Raw genomic sequence first — 22,050 nt, 5'->3', positions numbered from 1 at the left:
GTAGCTAGGATTACAGGCGTGAGCCACCGGCCCTGGGCTCATCTAGTCATCTTAATTAATGTAAACTAACGGCAGTTAAAACAAGTACATTAGTATTCATTGCTCTAAACACTTAGTCAGAATGGACTTTTAAGGCTGGTTGCTGCTCTGTACAAGTTACAAATAACTACTTACTACTTTTTCATAAAGCCCCTGACCTTTAAGAAAGTGTAAGGGAAAAAATTACTTAATCCCTTTTCTTTCTTCAAAGAATTATAATTTTTTTGTTTGATCCTATTAACATCTAAGAAAGAAAATGGTGATGCACATCGTTTGAGCTGAAAGGCATATGAAAACAGACAACATATACTCATTAAATCTCTAACAAAGAAGAGATATAAAGATGAACCTTTTGATAAATACTAAATTTATACCAAGAAGCTAGACTGCCTACTCTGCAAAAAGTGAAGGAACCTACTGCAGCATACAGAAATAATTTAATGTCTTTCACAGAACAGAGCTAGAGCTTTGCTAACACTCCATTGTCCATGAGGGCGTCTACCACCACACCAACCCGTGGAAAGAAAATGTCCTCTCCATTTATGCGGTAGTTCTCGTGGATTTCTGGCTGGGTGTCACACACAGATGCCGAGAGGTTTTCTAGAACTTCCTCCCTGTTCTGCCGGACGCAGTTCTGGAGGATGGTCATCTTTTGCGTGGTCCCCTTCTCCACCTCACTGCTGCAGCTGCCGTGGGGTCCCAGGGCCGCCGCCTCCTGGGCCTTGAACCCTTTCTCCCTCTGCCGGCGGCACGGTTCAGTTTCGGCCTGGGCTGCTTCTTGGGCCTGCTTCGGCCTTCGGCTCTTTGGCTTGCGGGCCTCGGACACCTTCTCGGCGGCACGCTTCTGCTTCTCGGCCTGCGGCAGCTGCTGCATCCCCGGTGACTGACTAGCCGTGGCGGCGGGGACTCGGAAGCCGATCCTCCCCCTTTTTGATGCCAGTTCTGGGGTATGGATGCAGGGTCTCATGTTTTTATTTTACTTGTCTTGCTGGCTTGTTCACACTCTGCCACACCTCTGTGCAGGCTTCGTGCTGGTCGTTTTGGAGAGAGAATGTCACACATTTTCTGCCTGAGTTGGCCTTGAGACCACGATCCCCTGGATCTCAGCTTCCTGAATACCTAGGGCTCCAGCACAGCCTATATGGAAATTTTTTGAAGTGAATGTTGAAGTTAATGTTGACATGGGTTAAAGTCTAGGCTTTGTTCTGATATCTTAGATAAATTTCTTTATGCCTGTGATTTAGTTTCCACGTCTGTTAAAATGAGGGTAATAAAATTTATCTTACAGATTGTGAGAATTCAACTTGATGTGCATATACCTGGCAGATAAATAGGAGAACTTTCTGTTTTATAGATTCAGAGCAATAAGCCACTTAGTCCACACATATTGTTATTCTAATCTCTGATCCTTTGATGAATTGATATCACTTTCACTTCCTCGTTATCCATCAAAACATCTTGGTGGTCTTTTGAGAATTAAGGGCCATTTTAGCTGGAAAACCCTCCTTCTGGCTCTAGTCTGTCTCATCTCAGCAATTTTGGTCACTCAAGTGTTTTTGTCTCCTGATAGCTTAAAGGATGGGGACTCTTGCCCCTGGTACTGGTGTTCATAAGTTTTGCTCCCAGCAGCTGAAATCTTGATGCACACATCCTGGATGTCCTGGATGTGTTGACTCTCCCTATTTCCTTTTCCTGTTGTTCTCCTCCTTCTCAACATTACCCATCAGCTGTGGCCCTTGGTGACTGTGTAAAGGTCAGTTGCTTATGTGACATTGGTGTGCTCAACATCAATCCTGGCACCTTGGGCTATGGAGGCAAAGTGAACACCCTGCAGGTTTTGTTGCTAGGGGTTTGATAGAGTGGTAGTTCACACAGTTCTTTTCTTTTGTTTATTTATTTATTTATTTTTGGCCAGACCTAGGCCGTGAACTCAGGGCCTGAGCACTGTCCCTGGCTTCTTTTTGCTCAAGGCTAGCACTCTGCCACTTGAGCCACAGCGCCACTTCTGGCCATTTTCTGTATATGTGGTGCTGAGGAATCGAACCCAGGGCCTCATGTTTACGAGGCAAGCACTCTTGCCACTAGGCCATATTCCCAGCCCAGTTCTTTTATTTTATAGAGAAGGAAGTCAAGACCCAGGAGAATAGCTGACCTGCTTAAGATCCACAGATCCAAAACTGTAGCCAGGTCCCTTAACTTTTGTTTATACTACAGATCCCAGGATAGTAGAGCTAAGGCTTCCAGATTGTAGCATGCAACAAGTTCTCCAGTAGTTTCCCAGTGCCTCGTGGAGAGTAGCCACTGTCACTGGTCATGTATTAAGATTCTGGTTATCTTATTTACAGTGAAAAGAATGTGATAGTTTTGGGGGAATGGCTGCACATGGGCTCAATCAAATTTCACTTGAGTTCTCAGTGTAGCTGAGTAATGGGAGCTACTCTTTGATTTAAAAAAAGTGAGACAGTAAAAGACAGGCAAACATAGCTCAATGGCCGTTGGTGCTCTGTGTGTGTGTGTGTGTGTGTGTGTGTGTGTTTTCACCTCCAGCTCTGACTGAGGTACATAATGACTTATCAACAACATGAAACACTGAGAATGGAGCCACCCAGGAGTTTACTGTGATAGTGTCTTTTTGCTATACTTTCTGGTAAAACAAAGTATTTCTTTCCCTAGGCATTCTTTATAACTGCACTCTACTATTAAGTTTTGAATCATTTGCTTATTAATGAAAGCAGCAGTTCTAAACACTACATAACTAACATTGTTTTTTAAAAATAACTTTTTCAGGAGGGAAACAGTGAAATGAGCTGCATCATGTTGCATTTTTGCAAATCTCTTTCCTGTCTTACTTAATGGAAGACAGCTGGGTCTCCGGCCTGCTTTCCATTGGTGTGGATGCATGCAGTACATGGATTGTCTTGGCTGCGTTCCATGAAGAAGATGTGACAATGTGGTTGGGAAAGATGGAACTTGGACACCCTTCATAGTTTCCCCAGGGATCCTCTGCCAACATTTGGAGAACTCCTAAAAATGAACTCTTCCTAGCTTCTGTTTCCATTCTGTCCTCTCTAGGGTAGGGCCTGGAATTTCTTTCTAGGTGTCTTAGAGAAGGAAATGAGCTGTTGTGTTATTTTGAAGTTAAAGACTTCTAGTGTGGTAAGTAACAATTTAAAGAACACAGAAAACACGATTTAATTAAATTCTAGATAGTGTTTTTCTCTGGTTAGGTCCATTAACAAAGATGCCAATTATGTAGGATACTTGAGGTTCCAAAACTTTCAGTAGTGTTGTGATTTGGGGGCTGGGTATTCTGTGTGTAGGTGATTGTTCTATGTTCTTTACACTACAAAGAGATGTTGTAAAAGATTTTAAATAAACCTGGGCACTGGTGGTTCACATCATAATCCTGGCTACTCCGAAAGCTGAGATGTGAGAGCTGAGATGTGAGGATTGCCGTTTGAAGCAAGTCTGGGCTTCCTTCCTGTGAGACTCTTATCTTCAATTAACAGTTTCCACCCCCACCCTCCAAAAAACAGTCAGAAGTAGAAGTGTGACTCAAGCAGTACAGAAGTAGCTTTGAGCAAAAAAGCTAAGGGATAGTGCCTAGGCCCAGAATGGACATGTGTGCTTGCACACACACAGAAGGGTTATAAATATATGAGGGTGTATTCATCATATTTCAAGGCTATCTTAAAATTGCTTGGAAAGGGCAAGCCACTGTTTGACTTTCACTTTGATCCATCCTGCTGTCTTGTTTTCTCACTTGGCTTCAGTATTTTGTCCTTTTGTTTTGATGACTGATATCCACTAGCAACCTTTCCTGGTTATCTCATAGCCAATGATAGAATTCCATAATTTAAGACCTACATACATGTTGCCGATGAAAATGATGATGATGATGATTTTTGGTGGTATAGAGGTTTGAATTCAGGGCCTTTGTTTGCTAGGCAGATGAGATGATTTACTACTTGAGCCATGTCCCCAGTCAAAGACCTAGAGATTATTTATTTACCCTTCCTTAGCAACTCTTCTTCCATCCACTTATGTATGTGTGCGTACTTGTTTTAAGGTAAGTCTTCCAGTTATACAGTACAATGTGAAATGAGAGAGAAGGGCACAGTGCTCTAAAGAAAGTGTATATGGTAGGAGAGAAATTTAGATTCCAAGAAAAGGTTGAAGAAAAATGACTATTGATTTTTATCAGAGAGGGAATGTGATATTAAATAATATGTGATTTGAAATGTATGCAGATTTTGACTTTGAATGTTTTACTATTTGTTACACTTACAGAAATATTATTTCCTAAAACAATTCTTGAATTTTTTGTTTTATATTCATGAGCAACTATTTGTAATTAAATTACAGACTGCTGCAAAATCAATGCCTGGGCTTTTTGTTGTTGCTGCAGTGGTTGTAGTTTAAATATTTGTTCCAGATCTCAAAGCCACAGAGAAGTGTATGTTAAGGAATGAGAGTGTAATTAAAATGCCATCAGAAATGGGAGTTTCAATAAATGTTATTTAAGTGAAACAGTGTTAGTATAATTGTGTTAATACTCTGCTCAGAGAAGGCTGTAGAATCATAAATATTTGTATTACTAAATTTCAATAGTACTAACTTTTTAAAACATAAACTCCTTAGTAAACTCAGATTTTTTTGTTTTAGTTCAGTTTTAAAATAAATAGATAAGGCTGAACTCATGTCTGTAACTTTACTCAGATTGAGATCAGATAATGGCGGTTTGAAGCCAGGTCAGGCAAGCATGTTGGTGAGACTCTGATCTCCAACTACCAAAAAGCTGGAAGTGGAGATGTGGCTCAAGTGGTAGAGAGCTAGCCTTGAGCAAAAAGGCTCTGGGACAGTGCCCAGGTCCTGAGTTCAAGCTCCAAGATCGGCCTACTCCCCCCAAAAAAATTCCACAAAAACTAAACTAAACTAAACTAAGCAAAATGCCTGAGTAATGACAGTTTTTGGCTTCCCCTCTAGACAGGATGAGGGAATGGATCCCCATGGGGGTATCTTCTCATCCCACAAGGTGCATCTTTTAGGATAATTAAGTTTCTTGTACATCATGGTAGAGGTACAGAGACTCTCTCTTCTTTTCTAGCCCTCACTACCAAGAAATCTGGTTGTTGTACAGCCACGTGAGTGTTTGCTTCTCAGTGGCCCCAAAGAAGCTGAAGAGGAAGTTATGTGAAATTTCTGTTAGGCATGTGGTTTTAATCAGTCAGGATGGCTAACTGCATCCTGTCTTTTATTTTCTTTTCTTTTTTGCCAGTCCTGGGCCTTGGACTCAGGGCCTGAGCACTGTTCCTGGCTTCTTTTTGCTCAAGGCTAGCACTCTGCCACTTGAGCCACAGCACCACTTCTGGCTGTTTTCTGTCTATGTGGTGCTGGGGAATTGAACCCAGGGCTTCATGTATATGAGGCAAGCACTTTTGCCACTAGGCCATATCCCCAGCCCTGTCTTTTATTTTCTTTGCTTGATCTGTGCATGCTTTTGTTTTTTCTCTGCCTCTGGTTCCTACAGCTTTGTTAGAGAAAAGTAAGAAAGGAACCTTGCTCATCCTGGCCCTTAGAAGAGTGAGAGACTACCAGTGAATGATTGTGTGGACAGTTTACCTTTGATCTATGACCTTTAGGTTAGATTTCTTGCTTGTTTTCTGTGAGAAATACAAGATACAGATTCTAGTGGTTGTGATGGATTGTCTCTTTTCTTCCTTCCTTCCTGTTTGCATTGAATTTCTTATAAATGTGCTTCCACATGGAGGAATAGGGCTTGTGTGCCATGACGTGGTACCTTCTGTTGCTAATCTCAGAAGGGTTGCCGCTGTCCCATGGTGACACTCATGTATCACTCTCCCACAAGTTGCTTTTCTAGCTTCCCAGGCCTTACTTAGAAGTGGCCAGGGCCTCCAAGCAGCCTGCTTGTCTCTGAATCCTCTCCTGATCACTCAGGTGCTGTGACATTCCCTGAGCAGCTCTGTTTTTCCCAACCCTAGTTCCCTCACTTGTATAATGGGCATAGTAATGGATATGTAGCTGTGCATTATTTGTAGGTAGTTGTAAGAAATAAGTAAGACCCTTGTAAAGTGCCTGGGATGGTATTTGACATATATATGTAATTATGTAATATGAGGTTCTAATGTTAATTTTAATTATAGCAGAATAATTATCTCCTGAGAACAGGCAGCCTACCTAACATGAGTTCTACAATGTTTGACCTGGTTTTGAGCAGGAGCAAATAGTACTAGGTTTAAGTTCAGGACCTTGTGCTTGTTGGGCAAGCACTTACCACTTGAGCCACTTTACCCTTTTGCTTTGGCTAGTTTGTTTATTTATAATTTCTGATAGAGTCTAAAGCTTTTGCCTAGGCTGACTTAGGAATGCAATTCTTCTAACTATACTTACCACATAGCTGGATCACAAGGGTTTACTATCACAAGTAGATTATTTATTGAGATAGGATCTGACAAATATTTTGCCTGGGTTGGCCTCAGACTATGATTTTTCCCAATCTCTATCTCTCAGGTAGCTGGGACTACAGGTGTGAGCCACCATGCAAAATTGTTTGGCCCTTCTCCCACAGCTGATTGGGGCTTGAGTGTTGAGAGGTTATAGTTGCTGCACTGACATCTCCGTTCTCCATTTTCCCAGGACCCTCTTGAATGTCACCTCTTTTTTTCCAACATACCCACTGTGCATGTCGGCCCAAACTGTGAGTTCTCTGTCTTTCCCCTCCCACTTAATGGCATTTGCTTGTGATTGCCAAAGGCAAATCACCAGACTCTTAACAGCTTGCTTTGTATATATTTATCTTAAATGTACAACCCCAGCTAGGCATAACATTGTAGAGAGTTAGGTTCAAAGTGAGATGAGTAAGACAGAGTTCTTACCCTCAAGAAGCATTCTTCTGGGGGCCCTGACAAGTGAAAAACAACAGTGCACCACGAGGCATGAGACATGAATGACCTAAATGTGGTGGGCATTTGTGAACTAGAGAGCACAGGGGTTTAATTCAAGGAGTGAGAGGAAGCACATGAAGGTGGCATTTGCCTGAATGCCACAGCCATATGCAGATGGGTATGTAGGACCTGACACGTAGGATTGTACAGAGGTGGATGTTTTGCAAAGTTTCAGTGGTCCAGTTTAAGTGTAGGTGGTGGTAGAACTGGAATCTTGCAAAACTGGTTTTGAACTCTGGTTCTGCTGTTTAATTGAGCTTGGTTTCTGCATCTGTAAAATGGAGCCAAGAATATCTACTTCACAGGTTTATGAGGATTAAGTGGGAAGGTTTTTCTTTTAAAGGGCCAGCTATGGTACTGGACAAATAAGTACCCATTAAATCTTTTTTCTTTTAATGGTTGTGGTGGTAGAAGGAGGAATATGTTGAGAAACTTGGTAGCCTTGGAATGGCGCAATAGCCCATGCTTCATCCTGTGCTCGTCACACCAATGTGAGATAATTGTCTTTGGTTGATTGATTAAAGAAAATGTTAGACCCTCTCTCTTTAGTTCTCGGAGTAAAAAATCACTTGGTTTTCACAAAAAAAAGTGGTAGTATTCATCCCTTTCTCCCCCTTCTCTGAGTATTCAAACTTCATCCATCCTTTAGGCAACTTTAAAATGATGCTACTTTCATCTACTTTTCTGTCCTGGTGCCAGGATATTAGGTGAAGTGTTAGGCATATTTATTAGGGCTGTTTTCCATGGGAACTGAAGCATTAGCTTGGGGTTTTTTGTTTGTTTGTTTTTGTTTTTGTAAATATGTCTGGATTTACAATTTCTTTTTCCACCTGGAGTTCATGCATATGGCTGTGGCATTCACATGTTTCTTGAGTTACTAATATCTAGCTAAGGAGTGGGTGGGAAGCTGGACTGAGAAGAGCTCCTGGGGGATAGCCTTACATTTGTGGTTGCAGCTACCACACTCAAGGAAGCCCACTCCTGGTAATAACTAACCAATTGTATACACTTGGGGGATTTGTGGCGTCATGATTACAATAAGATATATGGTCTGACCTTTTCTCTGTGTGGGGGATTTTGAGGCTTGGATTTTTCTCCAATTCAGATAGCTGGAGTTTTTTCCAGGGTTAATTATCACTTCTTGCCTGCCTGTCAATTTTTGCTCCTTGAATAGTAATTATTCTAATGAACCATTTGCCTTTGGAAGAGTTTAATGGCAGCCACTTGGATCAGTGCCTAAAATGTTGGCTAATTCTGGTCTTTCTTTCACTCTGAGTCTCACTTATACTTTCCCAGTTTCTCCTTTCTATAGAGTGTATTAATTTGAGAAAGTATCTCCTGCCAAGCTATAATCTTCCAAGTTTTTATTTCAGCTTAATGTTTTCCTGTACTCATGCTGTCAGAGAATATGAGAAACATTCACATTTACCTATCTCCTTGCCCCTGAGCTATTAATCTAGAGGTGGAATTGGACTGGAAGTCAGTGGGAGTCTGGGCTACTGACCCAACTCTTAGTATTTGTGGGAACAGCATGGCTGGAAACAGAACCTCTGCTGTTACATATACTTGAGCATCTGTTTTTGAGAGCCAGTGGTATTTTCTTTTTTTTTTGGCCAGTCCTGGGGCTTGAACTCAGGGCCTGGGTGCTGTCTGTGAGCTTTATGTGCTTAAGGCTAGTGCTCTGCCACTTGAGCCACAACTATACGTCTGTCTTTTTGGTGGTTAATTGGAGTTAAGAGTCTCATGGATTTTCTTGCTCATGTTGCCTTCGAAGTGCAATCCTTAGATTTCAACAGGATTGAATTTTTTTTAATGAAAGTTTTTCTAAAAGTATACTACTTGGGCCCCTACTTGATTATTCAGCCGTATTACCCAGGCAATAATGATAATGAAAAGGCTTCTTTAAGAGACATTTTCAGTGGACAATGGAGGGGGTGGAGGGGGTGTGGGAACATTCTTGTGAGCTACCAGCCTGTGAAAAGAAGTTTTGTTTTGTATTAGCTGATCAAGACAAGAAAGCCAGCATCTAAAATCACCACCAATAGGACACTTGAGAGAAGAGGAGAATTATAATATGACTTCGAAGATCTGCTTTCCTAACTAGTCACCGATGTGTATGAGAAAAGCCAAATCCATACCCAACTTTCTCTTTGCTTCTACTATGTGCAGTTAACCTCTTAGGCAGAAACTTATCTCTTCTTCTGTAGAGCTAATTGGTCCTGTCCTCCTCCTCCTCCTCCTCCTCCTCCTCCTCCTCCTCCTCCTCCCTCCTCCCTCCTCCCTCCCTCCCTCCTCCCTCCTCCCTCCTCCCTCCTCCCTCCTCCCTCCTCCCTCCTCCCTCCTCCCTCCTCCCTCCTCCCTCCTCCCTCCTCCCTCCTCCCTCCTCCCTCCTCCTCTTCTTCTTCCTCTTCCCCCTCCCTGCCTCCTTTCATTGAGAACAGAGTAAGGAAGAAATAAGAAAGCATTAGCTTGATTAGTTAGAACATGACAGGAATTGTAGCTATAACTAGTGGAGTTTGACCTATTAGTGTCTCTGCAAGATGGGCATTTTTTTTTTTAATGCTCTGAAGAAAGTTTGCATCAAATTGCTTACTGTTCAAATGGTTACCTAGCCTAGTAATCTGGGTTAAAACCTTGGCTAGAGGGTGATTCTATACTTAAGTTCCTTTGTTCTTCCAGTCTGGTGGGAAGAATGTTCTTAAGTACATTGGTGACAGGAAACAGATGTGTCTGCTCAAATTGTTCCTAGACCACCCTTTCACTCAGCACTTGAATATGTAGCAACAGATCCTGGGCATGTAAATGGTTGTTGTTAGTATGTGTCTTTATAGTGCTTTACCAAAGAAATATTTCCAATTAACTGAAATATGAGTTTGTTATGAAGTCCTACCCTCTTGACTGTTTTTTATTTTTCAGTTCACTGGTTTCCATGTCCTTCAGACATCTTTCTTTTCCTGGTATCATCTTCCACAGACTCAGCTTATTTCTTGCCTCCAGTCTTTATTCCTTCTGCGACTGTCCAGTATATATTTCACGTCCACATAATGCAGATCACATCTGACCTCCTTTGAGGAAGCCTTACTTTTTGCTTTGTGAACCTTTTTCATACAACCTGATCATCTTTGTATTACATTTCATCATGAAATATTTTGAAGGCATCTTTTGTTTTATTTTTATAGTTTTATCTTTCTAATAATACTAAAATTCCTTTAGGATTTTTACATTTCCTAGAATTAATTCTTGTCACATACTGCAATATATACAAAATGTGTGTGCGCATGTGTGTATTGGGATTTGAATATACTCTTAAGACTGATACTTTATCACTTGAGTCATACCCTCATTTTTTTTTTTTTTTTGGTGGTTTTCTGGAAATAAGAGCTACCTGGGTTTGTCTGCTTCAAATCAGGAGCCTCAGATCTCAGACCCCCTGGGTAATTAGGATTATAAGCTAGAGCCACTGACTTCCTGGAAAGGCAGGACTTCAGCCAGTCAGCACCCTTATCAAGTTCAGTGTAAAAGAGGGAGGAAATGCCTTGATAACTCTAGAGTGATCCAATTTGCTATACTATTACTAATTTCTGTTTTTCCTCCTCCCCCTGGAAACTTCTTTGAGCTCTGGTTTGAGCTGGGGAAAGCTGATAGTCATGGTCATAACCTATATTAAAGTTATGCAGGAGAAATTACCTTGTACACTCTGGTTGATAGAATTCTAGGGTGACCCAAAGATCCCACCTGTTTGAAATATGTACTCTGTCCCATAATTTGGGACTATCATAGGAAAACTACTCCTTCAAGCAGATTAAAAGGGTCACAAGTTAGGAGATTATCTTGGGTAGTCATGACCAGATCAGATCACTCCAGGGATCATAGTTTATGTTAGAGGGTTATAGGGAAAGTTTCCATTGCTGGCTTTAGAGATAGAGGTAGCCATGTAGCTGGGTGCTGTTGGTGCCCTTTTGGAGCTCAGCACAGTCTTTGACAGCCAGTGAGGAAAGGAGGTTCTTAGTTTTACTGCATGGACTTAGATCTGCCAATAGCCAAATGAGTTTGCCTATGGATTTTGCTCCGGAGCATCTGTATATAATACAGCCTGGACAGCCCTTCATCTCAACCTTAGATTTTCCCTGAGAATCCAGTGTTGGTATGCCTAGCCTCTTGACCTGTGAAACTAAGAGCTATTTACATGTGTATCTTAAGCCACCAAGTTTGTGATAATGTTACATAGTAATCGATGCAACCAAACTCTTGTCTGTCCTAATGGTGTTGCATCTAGAGCTGAAATTAAGACACAGTGAAGCTCTTACTTAGAAAAGCTTATGAGAGTTTGGGACATAACTGTTCAGTACTATATGCAGAGCAAGGGTAAATGTTGATTTGTACGTTAATTTCCTAAGAGCACATTTACTATGGCTTTGGGTAATTTAGATATAGCCCCTCAGTTTTCACTTGCTGGAAGTCTTATGCATGAACTCAGGTGTTGTAAGTCAGCTGGCATAGGAACTGAACATACATTGAATGTGGAGAAAAAATGGCCAGATTGTGACTGAGGGACAGAGTCCTGATTCCTGGTGCTTTTGTTTGTGACTACTTTAGAATTGGCATGAGTTGTTTCTGTCTTTTTGAAAACCAATTATTATGTGGCCATTACTGTAACAAAAAAAAAAAAAAAGAAAGAAAGAAAGAAAAGAAAACGCTAGCCATTTTAGAAAGGGACAGAAATAAATACATGGTACTTTTCAGAAAGGAAGTGGCTAATTTATATCCGGTGATAGGAATGGTAGCATAAGGAAGGAAGTGCCCCATCTACATTTTATTCTTTACTGGTTAATATAGTTGATGAATAGAAATATGTAAATTAAGTCACATTAGTTCTCAAGTGGGAAACACTGAATGTATTTCTGAAAGACAGAACAGTACATAAAAAGATGGGAAAAATTTTCAGGTGATTTTCCTTTTAACTCCCTCTAAACTATTCATCCCTGTTCAGATAATAAAGGCAGAGCAGGAAGGATAAAAATGACCCAATGGCCAGGCATGGTATAAACACCTATAATCCCAGCACTCAGGAAGCTAAGACAGGAAGATGGTGAATTCCAAGCCAATTTGGAGCCTTATAGCGAGACCCAAGGCCCAAATGAAAACAGTATGGTTTTCTGCTCCACAGGAGACTGAATATATCTTAATGGGAGCTGAGTTATTTGAGATCCTACTGAAAAGCTGAGGGATGGGGGTTGACATGATTTATTGACTTCCATGTTTTATTCATCAGCTTTCCTAGGTGGCTGTGAGCTTGGGGCTTCTCATCCTCTCTGGTGGAGGGTGTGGAAACAGCTGCAGAATCTGCCTTTATAAACGCTTCTGGCTAGTTGTTGGATTACCTCCCTCCCATCCTGTCCTCCTCTGAGTACTGTGAAATTGGTGAGCAGCCCTGGAAGGCACACGTGGACTTTGCCTTTCCCAAGCATGAGAGTTTCTGCTGATCAGCATTTTGTAGATTTGTGAGGATCTTCTAGGCATTAGTCACTTGGCCTCCAATAGAAAGACTGTGGTCTTTCCTTGGAAACAAGAAAATGTCTTTTTTGTTGCTGTTAATTCTTGGCATCCAGTTAGATCAAGCCTTGTGAGTTTAAACAGACTTTTTGAAAAATGTTCTGTCCATAGAAAAATATGTTCCTACTTCATTCAAGTTTTGGATTGTCACACTTGGTGGGTATTTTCTTAACAACTCTTCCTTCTGTCCTGGATCCAGGGTTGTAAGGAGCAGCTGGGGCTCAGTTCAGTTTTCAGTAGTATTCTTATATTTGTATACATTTCAATGCTATTCGGCACTATTATACTTTTCGATACTATTTTACCGAATTGGTCTCTGAGAAATGTCACTTGTAATGCAATGAAAACTAAACTGAAGCCCAGCCAGACCCGCCAGATACCACAGGCAGATGTTGCATGGAGATGCCTGACCCTGGATGAAGAGGGGTGGATGATGGGCCCTGGATGATGAAGGGAGCCCAGGAGCTGGGAGCACACTGCTCTGCCAGTTGTGATGAAGGAACTGGGCAAGGATGAGATCATCCAAGGAAATGGTGTAAAACGGAGCTGAGGATAGAGAATTATGTTCATTCTTGCAACAGGCTTGTGAGATAGTTAAAGTTCACAAAACTGAGTTAAGTGACTTCTCCTAGGTCACACAGGTAGAAGATAGCAGACGTGCCCTTGTGAGGACTTTACTAATGTCAAGTGCTCCCTACTTTCTCTACAGTCCTTGGGCTGTCTCTTGTCACTTTCAGTGTGACTTGGTATTAGGAAAATTACCTTTTTTTTTTTTTTTTTTGGCCAGTCCTGGGGCTTGGACTCAGGGCCTGAGCGCTGTCCCTGGCTTTTTTTTGCTCAAGGCTAGCACTCTGCCACCTGAGCCACAGTGCCACTTCTGGCCATTTTCTGTATATGTGGTGCTGGGGAATTGAACCAGGGCTTCATGTATGTGAGGCAAGCACTCTTGCCACTAGGCCATATCCCCAGCCCGGTATTAGGAAAATTAAATACTCCCATTTATCCTGTCACTCACCTATTAGCTGTGATAAAAATTGTAGACGTACTTCAAAATAGACTTTTTAGCATTTATTATTGCTCTTAACATTCCCTGAATTATGAAAACCTTTATTTTCTATTGTAAAAGTAGGAGTTTTTTTTCTTCTGTAATAATTCAAATGTGTAGAAGCATAGTTAGAAAGTAAAGTTCCCTACAATCCTGCCATACCCAAAGAAAACCTCTGCACTTCTTTGTTTTTGCAAGGATCTGTTTTTTTCATTGGAAGCTTTTGGAGAAAGTTACTTTGAAATGGCACTTGAAATTGGGACAGTTTACCCAGTAGTAATCAAGTAATCTACCTGGCTTTGTGACCTGAGGACTGACCCCTGGACACAACTTCTCTCTGTCCCAACTTCTGGCTGGACTGCATTGAGAAGTTATTCTTTCTTCATACTAACAAAGTTTCCTAACTGTACTCTCTGTTCTTCTGCTAGAGTGAGACAATTCCTTTGGGGGTTTTCTTGGCTCCAGCCTTGAGATTTCATGGTATAGATGACAAACAGAGTAGCAAATGTTGTCTAAATCATCTGTTAGGAATGCAACCCTCACTGGTAATGAGATGCTTTAGACATTTTATGTTATGAAAGTTAACCCAGTTGTACTAGCTAGCCTTGAAAGTCTTTCAATGCAGTCCTTATGGTTGTGGTTTGGGTCCATGCTTTGCATTCCAATGGTTTCCCTTTTGTATGGGAGCTAAGGGTGTTTCCCATTTTCCCACCAAGCTTCATTTCTTTAAAAGAAAACGTGAAACTCATTCATTACTCTTTAGATTGTAGTAGGTTCACAGTATTTGCATTATGGTCATCAAAGCATTTGGGTAAAACTTACTTCTTGGTATTTGTCTCCAAATACCAGAAATTCACTTGGTAGTTAAGGGAGCCATATGAGAGTCAGCACGCTCTTGTCTTTGCTGCTTTGGCTCGTGGCATATGTATCATGCAAACAGTACCTCAGACCTTAGTGTCTTTATGGGAGCAAACAGAGAAGAGAGTGTGGTCTATACATCCCTTCTTTTTGTCTGCCTCCTCATCCTTCCATCTCAGCTCCATTTAAAGTTAGACAGCTGTCCCTTAGCACTTGACTCTTAATCATTTCTGCCTCCTCCCATCAGGCAGTGCTGCTGGAAAGATAGCTGGTTTCATCTGAGTACATAAATCCTTACATTGTGTGTATGTAGGGGTTGTCTATTATACCAGTACCTAACAATGCCTGGACCCGTGAATGTTTATATATCCCATAGGCTGGTGAACATGAACACTGAGTTATGACAGGAGTTACTAGGATGCCTCGTGCTCTGTGCTTTCAATAGTTTGTGGTGGTTTGATGAGTGTGGGGTGCACCATATGTTAACGCTCTATGAGTTTAGGGATGCTGTTTTCTCACCAGATAAATAATTTATACATTTGTGACTTTGCTAACACCTGCTAACGCTAGACCAAGTAAGCTTGATGAGTTAGGAATGCTTTGTCTTTTTACCTGCCTGTTCTTCCTATTTGCCAGAGTACGTAGCACACATTGGTACTCAATAAATGTTTTGCCATGTATTAACTTTTTTAAAGCAAAACAACAGATTTGGATTTGCGCATGTCTCATTTCCAGTCTCAAGAAAAGTAAGAACTGGCATTAGAATTGGATAGTTTGCTTAGCGGATCATTTGGTTAAGTCGACTTACTTTACAGATGAAGAGACCTAAGAGCTAGATTGTCTTGGATTGATATAACTTGTTATCTCTAAACTGGATCTGTAAGAAAATGTAATCACCATGTCCTTTTAAACAAAAATCTCTGCCTGTAATGGAATGCCTAAGTTATGTCAAATTAAAGTATATATTTTAAATTAAAAAGAGTTAAATTAAATTATTCCTTGCTTTGGAGTCTAAGCATTATTTTTATTTTTGCAGTTCTGGAGAGTGAACTCAAGTCCTTGCTCTTGCCAGGTTTGTGCTTGAGCCATGCCTGCAGCTCTTAATTTGGTTTAATTAAACAATTAACGCATCACCTTGTGCTCTCTGGCTTTGGATAGGCAGAAGCTGTCAGCTACCTATCACGTTTAATATTGAAGCCTTTGTGTTTTATAAGCAGTGGGAGACCACTTTAAGTATAAGGAATAGAACCCATCTTGGCACAGGAAGCTGATTGATTTCCAGACTATGGGCTGGACTTAAATAGAAGCCCAAGTGGAGACGGGGAATCCAGAATGATTCCAGCCTCCGAGGATGTTGACACTGGTAAACTGCTGATTTTGCAAACAGGAATGTGATTCTGTAATTTTTCTTCCAGCTTGGTAAAAGTGTCTCCTGTTTGAAGGTGGATTTTCTTCATGCTCTCTCTCCTCCCGTTTTTTTTTTTTTCTCTGTTCTTCCCTTTGTGATGTTTAATTTCTTGTTTAGTCTAAATGCTTTGCTGATATCAGAGATTCCTGGAGTGCCCAGAAGTTAATATTGAAACTCCTAATTTAGTTCTGATTTTGAAGTCAGGGTTGTCTTCTCCTCCTGCTTAGTTTAGGGAAAGGAAATGCAAGCTTCCTGAGGCTTTATTAAGTGCAACCCCGTCAAGAGCTCCTTTTTTTTTTTTTTAACTGGTGGCAGAACGAGGAAAAAGCAAGTAGGGACCCAAGCTGGCATTTAAACTCATAGGCTGGTGAAACGCCAAGCTTTTTGCCATCCTGCTCTGGTTAAAAGCAAGACTGAAGGTTGTGGAAGGTATTTTACAAGTAGCACTCTGAACGTAGTTTTTGCCATACATTCGGCGATAATTTGATTTATAATTGCCTCAGTAACCAAGTCGGCACATCCTGTGACTATAAATTTCAGGTGTACATTCATAGTGAGGGGACCATTTGGCCATTGACAGCTTTTAGCTAGAAGGCTCCTGTGAGATGCACCATTGTTTGCTGGTGAATTTTGGGATCCCAGCCTACTTAAAAGGTGCTCCTGATTTTCTGTAGCAAAGGTTGCTTCTCCTTATGTCTTCTGATAGGTCATGGAATTTATTACTTTTATTTCTGGTAGCATTACATTTACTGTATCGTATCTCTAATGTTTTGTTGTAAAGTTTACTAGGGAAGGGAATAGTGTTTAACAAACACATTTTACCTCCCTCTGTGCTTTTGGTAGCTTTTTTGTTTGTTTGTTTGTTTTTGTGCCAGTACTGGGGCTTAAAATCAGGGCCTCATGTTCTTGCTTGGTTTTATCTGCTCACAGCTGGTACTCTACCATTTGAGTCACAGCTGTACTTCCTGCTTTTTCTTGGGTTAATTGGAGATAAGAGGCTCATGGATTTGTCTTCCTGGGCTGCCTTCAAAACTTGATCCTCAGATCTTCCCCTCCAGAGTAGAAAGGATTATAAGTATAAGCAAACAGGACCCAGTTTATTAGTACTTTAGAATGAACAAATAATTATATCCATAATGAGAAGTTCTAAAAAGAGAAAAATGAATAGTCAAATAAAAAATCTTGTGTCTGAGTTTAGTCATAATTCTTTCAAGATGGAGTAGGCTGTAGCAATCATCTAATAACAAATCCTACCAGATAGATTAGCATACAGAGTGCTTTATCAATTATGGTCTTATACTTACTGACTTTGTGGCTTTATGTTGGCACTTTTGTTTTTAAAGTGGTTAAAACTAAGCTTTCTATTACAGGCTTCATGTGCCATAGCCGCAACAATCCAAGACTGGTGTCAGCATTCCTAGGACCAGTGTAAATATCTTTGAATTTCCAATTCTGATTTCCAATTTCCACCCATTAGGATTGCCCAAGAATTCATTTTAGAGAACAGTGTCTCTTTCTCTTTCAACTTGGATTTTTGTAGCAGCCCAAAGCATTGCTGCTTGTCCTCTTAGATCACTGTCTGAAAACAGTGACTAAGACGACTCTGGCCTCTGGATGCTTGCTTCCTGAATTCATATTTCTGCCCTTCGGGCTGAGCAAGTGACTAAACTTCTGTGCCTCTACTTTCCCATTTGTAAGTTGACATTGAGTAATAGTAACTACTGCATACAGTTGTTAAGAGAGATAAATTAGTTAATTTGTGCTTAATTTAGCATTCTAGGATATTGGAAATGGTCAGTAGCTCTTACCTATTATGACTGTGGAATACCAAACTTTATTCAATCGGGATTTTCCCCCCCTGTTGTCAAGGAGAACGCTTACAGATTTCTTAATGAAGATAATTTGGGAGGTAAAAACATCAGTGGGGACCAGAAGTTGGGATATGTCAATACTGGATATGAGTCCTTTCCAGTAAGAAAAAATAGTGTGTCATTATTCTGTGATGGGATTATTCTGGATTGTCTTAGGCACTGGAAGTGACTCAATTTAGCTGTGCTATCAGGTGTCAGATGTTCCCTCCTAAGAAGCAGGGGATTTCAAAAGAAATGTAGACATGGGTTCAGCCCACAGAGGCATTGAGGTGGTAGACTATTGAATTTGGATTGGGAGCTGGAAGCACTGAGGAAGGACTGGAGAGGGTGTTGTGAGCAAGGAAGGGACACTGTTAGAAGGAAGAGGTTGAAAACGAGTTGATGGTGGCAGGAAGGTGATTTCAAGCTTAGGTAGGCATAAGCACCATAAATAGAATAGGGAACTCTAGAGAACAATGAGTCTGGCATAGAAAGTCTGCCATATAATGTTGCAGTATAGATAATCTATGTTCATGGCAAAAATAAAAAATTGGAACTCAAAGAATTCAGCATTGGAGATAAAAATCGGGTAGTCCTCTCCTGGTGTGTGATGAGAGTTAGTGATGTGGTAAAATATTCAGTACTTTGAACTGAGGCTTTCCACTTAAAAGTGACAGCTAAGGCAAGTGTCATAAAATGCTGGGTGTAGAAATTCATTTCAATTGATGTGTGTGAGTCACCAGGTAAGTTGCTCAGAGCTGCCTTCATTTCCTCCAGTGCCATCTGGTCTTTCAGTCTGCATATGCACCAGAGGAAACTTCCTATTTCTTTTTTGACTTACGTACACTGGTGAACAGAGACTCCTGTCTGGTACTTGGGCTTGAACTCGGGGACTCCTGCTAGTGACTCTCCTTTAATCCTGCATAGAAAATTAGATTCCAATTATGCAATCTAAAAACTGCATTATAAAACAAATATTTTATAAGACAGGGACTTCAAAGGCATAACTTTAAATTTCCAAAAATTTCAAGACCAAAATGTTTTATAACCCTTCATTTTGTGTGTGGTTTTCAGTGGGTATAAAAATACTCCGTGGGTATGTGGGTGGTTTCTCATGTTTTGGAAAATGGTGAGAATTTGAGATGCTGAGCTGTGGATTCTGGGATGAGAGCTATAATTACTAACTGATTCTTTCCTAGGATTGGCTTATGAGTGGGTATCTGGTATCTAGAGACCCAGTAGTCCAGAATCTACAGCGATAACCTCGCCTGTTCCCTGGGAAACTGAAGGAATTACTGATAGGGAGGGGTGCAGTCAGTAGTGTGTGGTCCTCCTGTGCCTGGTCTCCTTGTCCACTGCTCTCCTGACTACACAGGTCTGTGATGCGGCCTAAGTGAAGATTGACGTGATGGCTTCTGCTTGCCTGAGACACCACAGCCACTGTGCAGCTGCCATGGAAACCGTTCTAAATATAACCCAGGGCTCACTTCAAATCTTCCTCCCCCATGCTTAGTAGATGTGGTAAACACCCTAAAAATACCTGTTGTTTGAACCTTTGAGGTATCTGAAGAGGAAGGGGGAAGGTGTGAGTATTGGGGCCAGAAGAAGTTGGAGGTATTCAGTGGCTTGTCCTCCTACCAGGACTGCTGCCCACTATGCAGGTTTCCGAAGCTGCTCAGTTAGCTGCCCGCTGTGCTATCCTGCTCAAGGAGAAGGGCTGCTCTCAAGTCACAGTCACTGTTGGCAGGTTTCAAGCACACTATTCATAGACTCGACATCTGTTGTCTGTCCCATTGACCTCAAACCTACAGCTGCCACCAAGGTATTTAGACAGTTGGGTTCGTTTTATTTCACATAAATCAGAATTTTTGGAGTTGGTATAATAGACTTTAGACAATCCCCTGTATATAAATCCATTAAAGCCACTGCATTTATTATGACAGCCCCCCACCTTTTTGTGCCAGTTCTGAGATTTGAACTCAGAGCCTTGCATTCTTGGCTAGTGTTTTACCACTTGAGCTACACCTCCACCTCTGTCAACTTGCTGGTTAAATGAAGATAAGAACCTTATGGACTTTTCTGCTTGGGATGGCTTTGAACCACAGTCAACAGATCTCAGCCTTCTGAGTACTGCAGACATCGGCCACTAGTGCCTGGCTTGAAGTCAGCTTTTTATACCTATAGTGGCATCAAAAATTGAAAATAAAGTATTTTTGCTTTGCTTATTGTCATTCTTCTTAACTTTACAATATAAAATAGGATAGTAAAAACTCATCTTGTAAAATTATTCACGTAAGTGATCTTTTTCATTAAAAAAACAAAAAACAAAAATGGAACTGCAAAGCTTATTTCCTCACCAAAAACTTCAGTATTTTTAATTTCATTGAAATTAGCTGAACACACAGCCACAGCACCAGGAATCTTGTCTTCCTGGAGAAGGCTTTCAGTGTACTTTCTGGAACTGCAAACCATCCCTGGTATTATAATAATAGGAGGAGCACAAGTGAGCTCTGTTTTCCCAGGAGAGAAAGGCTTCAGGGAAGAATTCTAATACCAATAAGATATGCTCACAGTTGCTGTAAGCTCAAGCAGTCAGCACCATTGGATAAAGTAGCAAAAGGCCCTGACTATAATGTATGGTAACTCCGTAGGCCCCTCCTCCATGGCTGTTCTGTGAGGGTTCTGTGCATGCAGAGCCTGCAGACGAAGGCAAAGAAGCCTCACTATCTTCACAGTAAATGGACGAGGAGCTAGTTTGTGTGCTGAGGTTTAAATATGTTGCATTATGGTGGTGGCAACATTGCATTAATTGTAAGGCGTATATATGCTCCACTGTGAGCTTCTCAAAGCTCTTTTATGTATCTGGAAGAGTGTTTGCTTGTTTATGTGTTAAAAAAAAGGAAAGTTTTTCCTGAATGATTCAAACTATCAAAATGGTTTGGGAGGGAGGGAGGGAGAGAGAGAGACACGCTGAGTGCATATATGAAGTAGTCACTTCTCAGAAGTTCATATTTCTTGGGTCAGTATACTTAAGACACGAAATGGAACAATGTGGGAAAGAGAGGTGGTTTTGTAGAAAGGGCAGGGCTTTGGAGTTGGGGGAGTGCCCTGAGTTGTGAGGAAGCTAAGGAGGTATGGGCACTACAGAGTCTCTTCCATGCATGTCCAGGGGAGAGGAAGAAGCCATTTGCTAGTGGCCCATGCCAGCCTGGGCAGGAAAGTCCTTGAGATTCTTTATCTCCAATTAGTGAGCAAAAGCTGAACATAGAACTGTGGCTCGAGTGATAAAGCACCAGCCTCAAGCAATAAAACCATAGAACAAGACACACACCTTGAGTTCAAGCCCCATACTTGCACGCGCCACGCCCCCCCCTCCCCCCCAAAAAAAAGAAAAGTCAAAAGGAGAGGAGAGGAAGGGAGAAGGTATTATCTATAATGTAGTATGAACACTGAACATTCATAGTTCTGATCTCTCAAATGTTTCTCTAACATTCCAGAATGAAGAGCTTCGAAACTTGTCCCTTTCTGGCCATGTTGGATTTGATAGTCTCCCTGACCAACTGGTCAACAAGTCCACTTCTCAAGGATTCTGTTTCAACATCCTGTGCGTGGGTAAGTGAGTCATCTTGGTTGTCTCACCTTAGATCACTGTCTGAGGTAAGTGTCAGATGTGCATATGCAGGGAAGTAAGGAAAATGGCATCTTTCCTCTTCAGTGAAGCAAGGTAGTAATACTGGCTTTACACATATCTCATTTTTTGTAAAGCATGAGAGTTGTATTGGGACAAAAGAAATGTGTTTGTGGTATTATTCAAATTACTATTTTTATTGATGTTGCCTGGTCAAACAACTGGCCAATTTACTACTAGTTTTTGGCAAGGAGAAAAATTTGGACCTTAATTGGTTTATAGGAAGTTGAAAGAATCACCTGAGATTCCTATAGCAAACATTGAAAAGCTCTTTTTTTTTTTTAAGGTGATTCTTTTATTAGAACAAGAAAGGCCACATTTTAACACACCATTCCCAGAAATGACAATGCATACCAAAGAACTGTAATAGACATAAAAAAGAAAAAAACAGGATGACAGCAGACATGATATATCACACCTCCAAGGAGCTTAGACTCAAACTTAACAAGAAATAAACACACCCCATACACCTCCCACACATATGTACAGCTGATACAAGCAATGATCTGTAAGACATATTGGAGAGAGAGAAAGTGATGAACATGTATATGTACAAATGTTTTTCTTACAAACATATTAATGGAGATGTGACCCTTCATTTTACTCACCTCAAAAGAAATTATTTACCTAAAACTATCAAATGC

General features: G+C 41.0%; 2 protein-coding genes and 1 long non-coding RNA gene across 5 annotated transcripts in view; 2 read left to right on the top strand and 1 right to left on the bottom strand.

Annotated features, from left to right (window-relative positions):
* Septin11 (septin 11) overlaps positions 1-22,050 on the top strand; it is a 98,637-nt gene that overhangs the window by 26,269 nt on the left and 50,318 nt on the right. For all 3 annotated transcript variants that reach the window (XM_048364281.1, XM_048364280.1, XM_048364279.1), the window contains exon 2: positions 21,216-21,330. In XM_048364281.1, coding sequence (XP_048220238.1) covers positions 21,216-21,330 — 115 coding nt within the window. The remainder of the gene's footprint in view (positions 1-21,215; positions 21,331-22,050) is intronic.
* Positions 500-1,006, bottom strand: LOC125364758 (V-type proton ATPase subunit G 1-like). The gene has a single exon (XM_048364440.1). It carries the CDS (start codon positions 1,004-1,006, stop codon positions 500-502), a length of 507 nt encoding a protein of 168 aa, XP_048220397.1.
* On the top strand, positions 2,103-14,545 carry LOC125364663. The gene is made up of 3 exons (XR_007213553.1): positions 2,103-2,141; positions 2,649-2,650; positions 13,832-14,545. It is a non-coding gene; the product is annotated as an uncharacterized LOC125364663 (long non-coding RNA).

The sequence above is a fragment of the Perognathus longimembris genome, chromosome 16 (assembly GCF_023159225.1).
Source record: "Perognathus longimembris pacificus isolate PPM17 chromosome 16, ASM2315922v1, whole genome shotgun sequence".
NCBI lineage: Eukaryota > Metazoa > Chordata > Mammalia > Rodentia > Heteromyidae > Perognathus > Perognathus longimembris.
Note: the sequence above shows the minus strand (reverse complement) of the source record. Positions and strands in the feature narration are given on the sequence as shown.

What these genes read in the sequence shown, in the direction of transcription:
- LOC125364758 (XM_048364440.1), bottom strand. Translation starts at nt 1,006, where the DNA reads ATGAGACCCTGCATCCATACCCCAGAACTGGCATCAAAAAGGGGGAGG.